General features: G+C 40.1%; 1 protein-coding gene across 2 annotated transcripts in view; it reads right to left on the reverse strand.

The window, feature by feature from the left end:
- Window positions 1-12,847, reverse strand: part of MTM1 (myotubularin 1) — a 73,016-nt gene that overhangs the window by 41,472 nt on the left and 18,697 nt on the right. For both annotated transcript variants that reach the window (XM_075941098.2, XM_075941096.2), the window contains exons 2-6: window positions 11,967-12,038; window positions 10,857-10,929; window positions 8,805-8,899; window positions 7,424-7,534; window positions 5,730-5,831 (exon numbers count right to left, since the gene is read on the reverse strand). In XM_075941098.2, coding sequence (XP_075797213.1) covers window positions 5,730-5,831; window positions 7,424-7,534; window positions 8,805-8,899; window positions 10,857-10,929; window positions 11,967-12,029 — 444 coding nt within the window. In that variant the 5' untranslated portion in view covers window positions 12,030-12,038. The remainder of the gene's footprint in view (window positions 1-5,729; window positions 5,832-7,423; window positions 7,535-8,804; window positions 8,900-10,856; window positions 10,930-11,966; window positions 12,039-12,847) is intronic.

Consider the following 12,847-nt stretch of genomic DNA (forward strand, 5'->3'; position numbering starts at 1 on the left):
ACAAATAATAAGTGTACAGAGCAACCTACAAAAATAATTTACCCCTAATGAGGATGTTTGGCTAATTGTGTGGTTGAAACAATTTGTATCGACTACACGATTAGTCGATAAGGGGGCCTCTCTACAGATCTGCAGCATGGATGGCTCTCGGAGACTTTCACTACATTTAAAATGCAGAGGCACAGCGGTCCCAGACGGGCATGAGTCAGGACTGTTTGGTCCCAGCTTGCACCGGGTCCGGCAGCCTGTGTTTGCAGCAGCCCCTATTCATGGCCAGCCCCGACCACCACAAACAGAGGCTGCTTGATGGCAGCCCCTGCCCGCGGGGGGTGGGAGGACCCCTAGGAGGGCAGAAGCTGCTTCACAGAAGCCTCCACTATCCTCACCCTACTGCCTCTGATAGAGGTAGCAGGAGGAGGGGGGGACGCAGGCAGTGCCGGTGCTGGGGGGAACTGGCTTTTAATATGGCTCCCCCCAGCACCAGCTTCTGTTTTTCCCACCTTGCTGCTTCTCATACAAAGTTTACTTCCATATTTACTGCTTCACATTTTGTAATAAAAGCCCAGTTTAGTATTTCTGAATCTTGTTCAGTTAATAATGTGTCCATCATGCACACTCCCGAATGTAGAGCAGCATGCATACAGATTTAACTGTAGCAGTCTTTTGTGCCCCGGTCTTGCAAAAACTTGTGCTTGACTTTTCTCACATAAAATGTTGCACTGAGGTCAAAATGACTGCTCTCACACATGGAAGTTCAGTGTTTTGCTAGATTGAAACCTAAATCTGCTTCCATATGCTGAAAATAAGGAGACCTTGGCAATGCTTCCCTAACCGGATCTGTTCCCAGTATCAAGGAGCAGTGTTCCCTCTAAGCTGCAAGGCAGCACAGCCTCACAGGCGATGAATCAGCTCCGCCCAATCAGAGGCTCAAGGCTCCAAGGGTGGAGCTGATGACTGAGGGGCTGATTAATCACCTGTGAAGCTGTGCTGCCTTGCAGCTTAGAGGGAAGGCTGTCAAGGAGTACAAAAATATCCTCAGAGCTGGATAATCTGGTGTGTTTTTTGAAACGTGATAATGTAGCTACAATGGACACAAGTCAGGACTCATGTTCCGAGGTGAACAGCGGGTAGGTGGACGTGAGTGGGGAAGGTTCCCAGTTCTTACAGGCTGGCTAAATGCTCCAAAATCAGCGGTGGGCAATAATTTTTGAGGGGGAGCCACTCCAAGATGTTGTAAGTGATTAAGGGTCACACATTTCTATGGAGGGACATGGCGTCTGGGACAGAGGTTGGGTGTAGAAGGGAACTTGGGGTAGGGGACTGGGGTTCAGGAGAGGGTCTGAGGGCACATTTGGGTGACGTAGGGGGTTATGATCTGTGGCAGTGGCTTTGGAGGGCAGGGCCTGGGAGGAGGTATGGGTGCAGGAGAGGATCCTGGCCTGGAGGAGGGGCATAAGAGGGGGTTCAGGGTCCAGGAGGAAGTTGCGACTAGGAGAAGGAGGGCAGGGGGATGGCAAAGGGTTTGGATGGTGACCTGGGGCAGGAAGTTGGGGGGAGGCAGGGGCGGGGAGGTGCTTACCTAGGTGGCTCTCACCCAGCAGCACTGCAGGATCCTGCCTGTCGCAGCCCCGGGCTGCTCAAAATGGCTGGCTCTCTGCTCCAGATGCTGAGGGGAGAGGGAGGCTTTGGGTGCTGCCCTCTGTCCCTAACAAAATCTCTCAGCTCCTATTGGCTGCTTCCCGCAAAGCCTCACCCCCAGCACCGAGAGCCACAGGGGCTGCTCCGAAGTGGCTGGATGCTCTGTGGCTGAGGGGCCCGGTGGGGAGGCATGTGGGCTGAGCCAGGTTTTTCTGAGAAGTTGGCTATAAAAGCGATTCAGCAATAGCTCTCAAAGTGTATCTATGAAGACATGATGCTTAGTGGAGCCAAATATACTCAACAGCTTATTTTAACTGCTACCTATAAAACCTTAATGCATAACAGAAGTGAAAACACCTAGTTTGCTAATATTATTACAGTACAGACTGGACCTCCTCGGTCTGGCACCCTTCAGACCTGACCGGTCCCAGATGAGGGATTTTGCCGGACTAAGGGAGGTCACATCTGGCCCCCTGCTACCGCCCCACCCCAGCCCTGGACGGGCCACCAGCTGGCTCCCCCCTGCACTGGTCCCAACCCCACCTTGGATGCTCCACCAGGAAACCCTACTGGGACGCACCAGGCTCCCAGCTCTACCAGGCAACCCCACTGGGGCACACCTAGCAACATTACACCAGGGAGCCCAGCTGCGGGGACCCAGGCTCCCAGCCCCAGTGGCAGCTCACTGCTGGCAGCCAGCTGGTCTCTTAGACATCAGCCCTCCACCGGAACTCTTCTGGTCTTGGAACATGTTCCTGGACCAGAGAGTCCCAGTTTACAGAGGTTCAACCTGTACTTCAAAAATATGGCAGCAGACTTAAAATCTAAGGTACTTGCTTAAACAACTCAAAAACATCTGCAATGGGCAACAATACTTATGACTGAGCATTGAGGCATTAAAACAAAATTGAGCTGTAAAACATAATTGTGTGAACACCAAGGTCCCCTAAAGTCACAAATGACCAACATACTAATATGTTAAATATTTAGTTCTAAAAATTTCTAATACAGCAGACTGCCGATAATCCAGCACCTTTGGGACCCAGGAGGTGCCGGATTATCGGATGTGCCGGAGTATCAGGAGGTACTCTGGCAGGGGGGCTGTGACGGGTGTGGGGCTAGGAGGGGTCGGGCAGGGAATGGCGTAGTGTGGGGAAAAGTGGGTGACGGTGAGGGGCGGAACTGCAGGACCAACCCAGCAGCACCCCAGCTGCTCAGCTCTGTGCCGCTTCCCCAAGTCCGCAGCTGATCAGTTTCAGCAGTGGCAGCAGTGGACTTGGGGAAGCCACGCAGAGCAGCTGCAATTGTCCGGCTGGCTGGAGCACTTCCGGGTTCCAGTTGATGCCGGACTATCGGGAGTGCCGGACCACTGGATGCCGGACAATTGGAGTTTTACTGTACATATAATAATTTTCATTTTCAAAATAAAAATTGAGTCACTCGTTATAGTTGAGCATATCATCTAAATTAAACCAAAGAAAAAAAGGAAGCTGCATTTCCTGCTCAGTAGTGCAGGTTATTGAAGTTGTTTCACCAACAACAACTTACAAGCACAGAATCCCAGATATAAAACTTCTCACTTCACTGTTTAAAATAAACATACACTCACATTTTAAAACTCTTCAGTGTTCCAAGAAAACAGGTAGCAAACAATTACTGTTCACATTATGATTCACATTTGATTCACTAACTTTTTAATACAGTTCTCTTAAATTTGTTTTTTTTCCCCTTACAAGTATTAAAGCAGATGATATTTGTTTGGATTTGACAATTAAATGGGTAAATTTTTAATTAACCATCTGACAAGACAGACATGTTGGGAAACAAATGGGTCAGGAGACTGAAATGGCCTTAACATCTTCCAGCAGGCTTTAAAAAACACCATACAAAGATTCAACATTCAACTCTAAATTAGCCACTGATGATTCTCTTCTGAAACACTGTGGATGCAAAAAAAAAAAAAAAAAAAAAAAAAAAGCTTGAAGGACAAGGGCTCCTATAAAGACTGGGAGATTGGAAATATTTGTACATGAAGATAAGATGTAAGTACTGTATATGGAGACCCATGTGACAGCAACTAACAGCTAGAATATTCTGAACATTTGTTTTTGAAACTGGAAAATTATCTATAGCTATAATATAATTTACAACATTAATCCCTACTTCTTACCCTCTGAGGGTATGTCTACACAGCAGCATTATTTGGGAACGCATCTACACAGCAAGCCATTATTTCGAAATAATGTCGAGCTGGAGGACTTTTCTCCAATTCCTGTAACCCTCTTTTCATAAGGAATAAGGGAAGTCGAAGAAAGAGTATTCTTCCTTCGACTTCCTGCTGTGTAGAACGTGCCAAAAGCCAAATTAAACTATTTCAACTTCAACTACACAATTGACATAGCTGAAGTTGGGTATCTTAATTCGACTTTTGCCCTGTTGTGTAGATGTACCCTGAGTAATTAAGCACTGTGGGAAAAGTGTCTGGGGAAGAATTAATCACATCAGACTATTAAGTGTCAACTCTGATTTATGACCCTCTACACAATTTATGGCACCATCTACACCACAAAAATAATCATGTTTAATGGTGGTTGTGGACAAACCTTGTTGTATCTTTTACCATGGATATTACTGTAGTGTAGACATGTCCTAAGCAGAATGGTAACTAAGCAATTGCTTCAGTACACATGCCATGGTAATAAGGCTTTACCAAATAGATCTTTAGAACTACTGTCTCAAAAAAAAAAATCTTCTAAAATAATACAGTAATTTACCTGTAACTTGAAAGACTCAAAGGCTGGTTGTACTTTACACTTTATGAGAAGTAAAGACTGTTAATCAGCGAGGAGACAGAACAGGAGAGGTGAATTTTAAGAGAATAGCCTTAAGTTTGCTTTTGCAGTATGAAAGCAACTTTCATAAGCTTAAACCTGCAGTGCTAATTATTTTAAACATTTTCCAAGTAGGGATGTAAAATCCCATTTAATCATTAAGTTTAACCAGTTAACTGATTACTTGGTACCCCCTGGGCACAGCCAGAGCACCCCCCAGCACAGGCAGGTGACTGCTTGGGCCAGGCCTGCCATGGGCAGAGGGCTGCTCGGCTCAGGCTGGGCTTAACACATAGGCAGGGAGCTGCTCCAGCCTGATTAAGCTGAAGCACTTGCGGCACAATGGGCCCAGCTGAGCTGGAGCACACCCAGCCCGTGGGAGTCGCCGCTGGACCCACTTTGGGAGGGATGGGGGGTGTGCCAGCCCAGCCAGGCCACTGGTTAACCAGTAACCATCATCCGATAAGGGTGATGCTTACCACTCAACCGGTGACATCCCTATTTCCAAGTAGAAGTTATATAATCTTTGTCCCTCACAGGGCTTCTTTCAGTTTTTTCCATTATACAAATTTTCATTCATTCAAATATTTTATTCCAAAATGTTTACAAGGCGGCCACGTTATGGAGTACTTGCCCACAAATTTCACTTTTATGCTAAGAAACCATATTTTCAATTATACCAAAGAACTAAGGCAAACATATTCAGTGAACTTCTTCCATAATACTTTATCTACAATAAATCTGTGCAAATCCAGAACACTATTAACTGATATTATTTGCTATTAATTGCCAATAAAATATGGGCTAGATTATTACCACTATGTCTTGTCCTCAATGTCAATTGCTTTGGAGACTGCCCAAGAATTCAATGTTTGGGAGAAGGGGGGGAGAAATTAGACAGCTTAAGTAGTATTAATGTGACCAGGAAAAATGAAACTTCTGTGTTTTCTGATGAGTAATGATAACAGCTGTATAGGTCATAGGGGATTTAAAAGATACAAGTATTTAATGATAGTAGATATACTTGGATGTTTTTAAAGAGAAAAGATAAGATGTTAGTATAAATTAATTTCAAGATTAGACAAGGGATGGAAGTTTTTTTTAATTAGCCATGCTGTGGAATGGATTAGGTGACCTATGAAGGTCTTTTCTAGTCTTATGATTCTATGGTGAGTTTCACCAGGTACAGTAATTGAGAATGGCAAGGAAATAATTCTCCATTTGAAAAGTGGATGAAACAGTACAACAGAGCTAACTTACCAAATTATGTGACTGGGGAAAAGCATGTTTTGTAAGGACGTCAAAAATATCTCTTCTGCTGTGACCTTCCTGTTTCAGTGCAAACCGTAAATTTCTCATATCCTAAAATGAAGATAAGTACCAAATTACAGTAATACAATCTCTTTATTTTGTTTATAATTACTGAATTATATGACAAACATGATGTAGAATGTACTCAACATAACAAAAAGAAATATGAATATTCATTTTAAGCCCTCTCCTACTTTATTTTTAGACAAAGAATATTACAACTTCATTTGCATGGTGGAAACAGAGTTTTACCTTACTGTGCAATATTAGTGTTCTTCCCCTTCTTTGGCTTTAAACAGTCAGAAGCAGTAATATTTGATTCACTAGCAAGTCTCAAGGGCTACTGAATGTTTGTTGTCAAAGTATCCATGTCGTAAACATAAAATAATTCAATCTACAATCTGTCTAAACTACACTGTTCTCAGACACTTCCTGATGACGGATGTTAAGAAGCACGTAATTCATTAATCGTGTAGTCAACAACGATCAATCGATAAGGGAGGCACTGCAAGCACTCAGTCCAGGCTCGCGCTGGGTCCCAGGAGTTACCCCCGCTGCAACTCTGCATGCAAAATAAGTCATGAACTGGCCAGCAAGCAGGCTGGCTCAGTCCTAGGAGCTACATTCATGTTATTGCAGAGCCACAGTGGGGGTAGCTCCTGGTCCTGGCATGAGCCAGGATTGAGCCAGGCTGCTTGACAGTCAGCTCCTAAATTACTTTGCATGCAGAACTGCAACGGAGCGAGTGGGGGAGGAAAGGGGTAGCTCCTGGACCTGGCTCAAGCCAGGACTGAGCCAGACTGTCGGCCTGCCCACTAAAAAATTTACTGGGCAGAACTGGGGGGAGAGGGGAAGGGAGAAAGGAGAAGAGAGGGGGAAGCTTGCCTGTAGCCAGTAGCATTAATCAATAAGCATCCACAACCGGCTACACTATTACAACCCTATTCTTGGCTCACTTTAAAATGAAGAAATGTGCACGTTATTCTTGAGAACAGTCTGTGGTTTACATATTCCATTCAAGAGTTATATAAAGGACTCCTGAATTATCAAAAAAGAATCCTCTCATGGCAATATACACGGACATAAATCTTGTGAGACTTTAGAAAAGGGAGGCATTGTTTAACAAGTATGTCTGTGCATTTGGGTTAAGGTCCTTTTTCTGGCAATGAAACCCAATACAACTATTTGACCCCTCTTCCAAGGCAATGGCTGGATCTTTGAAGAAGTTATACGATAATATAAAAATGATCTTTAGGGTCCATAAAATAAAGAACTATAGGTGCATGAATTATACCTGTGTTTCATAAATGTGATTAAAATCCCACTGATGGGCAAAACTGAGTATTACAGTCTACTATTACAAAATACCACCATTCTTCCCCATTATTGTTGACAACAGCAGTTACACCTTATAAATTATTCCTCTAGATAATTCTGGAAAGCTCTTTCTTTAGATTAGGTGTAGGATGGGGGAAGGGAAACCATTTTGGATAAAAGTAAATTTAGCGTATGTATTCCAGATAGTTGGATGAACAAAATACTTGGGTTTTTTTTTTGTTTGTTTCTTTCTGCAAAAGATGTATTCAATGAAAATATTGACATCCTTGAATTCTCTCTAGTTACTAAACTGTTGCAAGTCTTACTTTACAAGTAATATCTAGCCCATAGGAATTTTCTCCTCTACTTGAAGCTCCTCCCATTTTCTCAATCCTTGAAATTACGCCCAGAGGAACATCCAATATCACATTTGGATCCTGAAAGGGAAGAATAAGTAAATACACTGTTACTGCCTTTAAGCTTCATATAAAACTTCTTCAATAGCACAAGATACATAGTGTGTATCATAAAATACACATAGCAGGTGTCATATATTCTATAAAAGAGTTTGTTTCTTGCTTTAACTTTACAATGCAAAACTGAAAATTCCCTTCTGCCCCTGCAATACAAATTGAAAATTGTAAAGTCACAATCCCTTCCTATCTGATTTCAAGAACTGTTAATTTGTGTATTACTCAACAAGATACTGATGAAGCAGGAAAAAATGTAAAAGCATAGATGCCACCTTGTAGTGACACTGAATTAATTCTAACTGTAGATAGAAGAGAAATCAGTGAATTGAGAAGAATATAGCTAGTTATTATTAAGAGCTACAATTCTGGTACAAACATTGGCAGGGTTCTGTCTGACAAACAGGGTCAAGACCAGGTAACTCATTAAATCTGAGGGAAGAAACTAGATACAATCTCAAAAGTGTTAACAATATTCCTATAATTAAGAGAAAACACAGCTTTAAAACAAGTTGAGCTGATTTGTAATCTTCTGTTAATATTTGAAATGCTGACTGCACATATCTGAGAAAAATAACGAACAGTTTTCATCTTTCAAAGGCAACACCCCACTCTTGCCTGCATTCGTTCATAATAGCACAAACTAAGCTAAGTCAATTAAGCCTGAAAAACTATATACTTTAAGATTAAATATTTCTGCAACGAAATTAATATCATATTGATTATAAAAACATAACATTTCTGCTACTGTCTGTTTTAACCGATTACCACCTTCCTTTTCCTAACAATGTAAATCTTTTTTGAGACAATTTAAACTATCTTTCTTCACATGAATTCTGCTGCAGGAATAAATTACTCTTGTATTTGCAATGCAAAATTATTGTCACAGTAGTGAACTTTAGCACCAAAGAGGAAAATTGCTCCTTTTTGTGTCTAAGTATTGCCAACTTTTTGCATCCAAGTAATAAAAGCTGTTTGAGACCAGTGATCTCAGTTCAAGGGTTCTAAAACCTTGAGTCTGATCACAACAAAGCAGTCCATGATTAATTTTATTCTGTCTTACACCTGTAACTTCAACAGATATTTCTGTTCCACCACTGGTGCTGTTCTATAGGCAGAGGTTCACAGATTTCAAAGCCAAATTTCGAGGGACCAAAACAGGAAGAGAACAACATCTCATTCCTGGTCTTCGATCATACAGTTTTGCATTGTGAAAATGTTTATACATACTACTCACTATTTCCACACTTCTTAAGTAAAGTCTGTAGTTCGTGAGGTACAGTCTTCCTTTAACAGCACCATTAAATGGGCATACATAGATAACCTCCTTGTCTGTAAATGAAACACAGAATTTACCTTTAAAATATTATGAAAAAAAATAATAATTTAGAAGTTAAGGACAACACAAATAATTAGTAATAAAAAGTTGTATTCATAATATAAATTTTATTAAAAAAAGGATTTTCATAAGGGAAACACTTTTACATGTTAATTTAAGAAGTGCCTAATCAATTTAGGAAAAAAAAGTTGAAAGTTTCAGATTCTACATCTGCCCTTAGTTTGATTTCTGACTATCTGTATTTCCCTCTCTTCCTCGCTGCTATGTGAAAGAATTACACAAACAAGAGGAAGCAACTGGGATTTAAAGTTTCTCTTTTGTAACAGATAGAGTGTTCTTTTAAGATTCCACAGTGAACATTCTTATGTTGATATTGCTTTATCTTTTGATGCTCTGTAAATAGTTCTTTTGCATCAGTGTATACAGTTTTCTTTGTAAGATATGTGGAGGGCTCACCGTTAACAGTTCACCCTGGAGAGAACCACTCAATTTCACTTTGACCAGAACGAAAGAACAGTTTATAAGACAGCCGATAATGCAAGTAGCAAAGCCCTGGAGGCACCCTAAATGCATTATACCACTACTACCAAATCACTGAGCACATCTACAGTGAAAGGAAATACTATCACATATACAAATAACTGCTCTTAAGAGCTACAATAAGCTTTGTGAGGAAATTTTATAGTAGATATTACTACTCATTAAACAGAGTTTTCATTGTGCAGTATCATCCATTTTATTCCCCACTTATTCCCTGGCCCACTTTCCCCACCCATCCTCACATCAAGAATTCCCGCTCTCTCCATAGACCCCATTCTTGCTCTCCCATTCCCTCCTTCATTTGCCCGATTAAAAAAAATCTAGAAAATTCCCATCAAAAATATCTAAAACCAGATAAGGTTTCTTAAGTGTGATCTCTCTCTAAAAGAAACCATTAGATACAAAGAGTATGTCTACACAGCAAAGAAAAACTCACTGCTGGCCTGTGTCAGTCAACGCAGGCTCACAGGGTTCAATCTGCAGGGCTGTTTAATGCTGCGAAGACTTCCAGGTTTGGCCTGAAGCCTGGGCCCAGGGATCCAGAGAACTGGAAGGGACTCTGAGCCTAGAAGTCCACATACAGTAATTAAGCAGATCCGCAGCCCAAGCCCCCAAGTTAGCTAGCAGGAGCCAGAAGTATCTAGTTGCTGTGTAGACATACCAGCAACTAGATAAGAAAACACAGAATCATAGACCCATAGAGCTGGAAGAGATCTCAGAAGGTCATCAAGTCCAGCCCCCCTGCTCTAGGCAGGACCAATCCCAACTAAATCAACCCGGCCAGGGCTTTATCAAAACATCCAGCTAAAGGCCTCCTTTTAATTGGACCCCAACACCCACACACAGCAGATTTCCACAGAGGGTGGTAGACTCCACACCTTCACAAGAAGCATCCTTCTGTCTCCCACACATAAGGAAACAATGCACAGTCTTCTGCACACTATAATGCGAAAACCTTCAATACAATATCATATTTCAATAACACAACACGCCAACACTTGGCTGGCACACACAAGTCAACTCTGACATGCTAATGTTGTTCAAGTTGTAGTTGCATATGATTGTGCGAGGGAGACTGATGTGCTGTGTGCAGCATTTCTTTACCCACTGGAGGCATAAGAGAGCTGGGGGAGTCCATGCACATGCACTGCAAACTTGCTGCATGGACAGTAAGTTACAGCTAAGAGGCATCCATTACTTTTGTATTTCCTTGCTTTTAAGGGTTTGCATTGGGTGGATGCCACGCTTCAACAACCTTCATGGTTTTAAAACTTATTTTTTGTTTACGGGAGTTCAGTAAAAGTTATCCCACTAAAAAGTCACAATAGCAGCAAGATAAAAGCTTATTAATCCTGGCTTATTAATCCTTTGATATCCACTATATTAGACTGTTCAATTATAATTTTTTACCTGTAACTCTAGTTTCTCCTGGTAGACAAGGTATTTCCTCATGTTGTTCCCATTTAATTCCATCTTTTGGGGTCTAAAGAGAAATGGTAGTATAAAGACAAACTCATAGTTGGTACAACTTCTTCAAAAATTGTAGATATAAACTGTTTTAAAAAATTAAGTACATGAATGAACAGGAACTTCAGTACAGGAAGTGAGATAGCAAAGCAAAGCAAAACAAAAAAGGAACCCCTGAAATAATAATTCAACTCTGTGCTTAATATTTGCAAAAGAAATTTTCAAAAATAATCTTTTTGTTTAATTGGAATAAAACGCCTACACCTGTGTCTCAAAACATTTTGTAGCTTCCAATTTTGTGGGAAAAGAGCTAAAAGTGTTGATTAGTTTTCAAATAGCTTATATAACTAAAGTCTTAGAGGGGTATATAGTGAAAATATTCACTTCACTATTAGAAACAACTTTGCACATTTGGGAGTTTACATCTTATAATAAAGATTTTGAGAGAATAGTGAGAAATTTTTAAACAGCAAATAAGCAAACTTCTATAATGATACTTAAGTGCAGGGATAAACAGTCCACCAACAATGCAGAAGCAGCAGCATCAGAATAAATCAAGGTAAAATAAATTACTTAAAAATACTCCCCCTTCTAATATTTGTAACTAAAAAGTGGAGTTTAGCAAAGACTACTTATGTTTTAGGTAACTATATTTAATTTCAGATTTGGCCTGCTATAGCATGTGGCTAGATACAATTTGTTAATTGTGCTACAGAATTTTTCTAGAGACAAAAAGAGCTGAATATTAGATAATTACAACATTCAGCAATACTAGAAAAAGCGCATAGCAATTTGAAAATTCAAAAAAGACTGTTTTCAAACAGGAAAATTTGGGATAAGAAGTGTCTGTTTTCACAGGTTAGTACCTCAATTGTAGGGTTCATTGTTGTTCCAAGTTGCATTTGAAATTTGGAAATAGAAATGATTTACGCAGTTAAGAATAATGAAAGTTATTCAATAAATATTCAGTTTTGTGCTAATGACCTCTGGGATAATTGACTTAAAGTGGAAAACAATACATAGCCACAATAATACAGAAGCAGCTCCACTCACCCTTTTAATTGAGGAGCTCTCCAAGGAGTTTGAATTATATTTAGGTGTTGATGATGAGGCCATACTGAGAATCTGATGAGAAAGCAGATATTGGAGACTTCAGTTAGACTGTATACATTATACAGAAGTGACATGTAAGAACAGGAGAGAACAAGATTTGAATATTTGCAAATACAATAAATTATTACAAATTTCAGATGCACAGATTTATTCTAATACCTTGCAACCTAGTGTTTTACTTGTTCAATTAATTACAACATTTTAAAGCCTTCAAATATAATAAATATACTCATTTTATAATTCTTTCCTTTTGCCCCAAACAAAACTTGTAATTGGGGACGATACATTACATATTTTAGGTATTTAAAATGTGATTAATCGAGAAAATAAATTAGCATACTTAGCTATTGTGTTCTGCCACACAGCAGAAATATTTACCCTAGTAATCTGTTACCTGAATGTTTATATTATGAGCTTTCATTTAGAAATATAGGAAACAAAATTAAATTAACTAGTATTTATCACACAGACCTTAAAATTTATGCTTATAAATTTATTCAGAAGGGGAAAACTTCAAGGAATTACCCACTATTTTTTTTATAGTCAGAAAATATAATCCCAATTTCTTAAATTAAATACCACTGAACCTCCAGGAGGGGGAGTCTGCTGTGTTTTTCCTAACCAGAGTAGCCTTGATGCATTTAAAAGAAAATGCTGCTTTTTTCGTTTTAATTCAAATTTTAAAAACTGATTTTGATTAAAGACAAAAGAGTACCATTTCAGCATTTATCAATAAAACAAGCTTCACTTTTTTCTGATTTTGCAAAAGGGGAACCTATCTGCTTTAACCTCTGATGGGTAGAGGTGCAAGTCTATTTTTG

Source organism: Pelodiscus sinensis, chromosome 13 (assembly GCF_052426305.1).
Source record: "Pelodiscus sinensis isolate ZL-2025 chromosome 13, ASM5242630v1, whole genome shotgun sequence".
Classification (NCBI taxonomy): Eukaryota; Metazoa; Chordata; order Testudines; family Trionychidae; genus Pelodiscus; species Pelodiscus sinensis.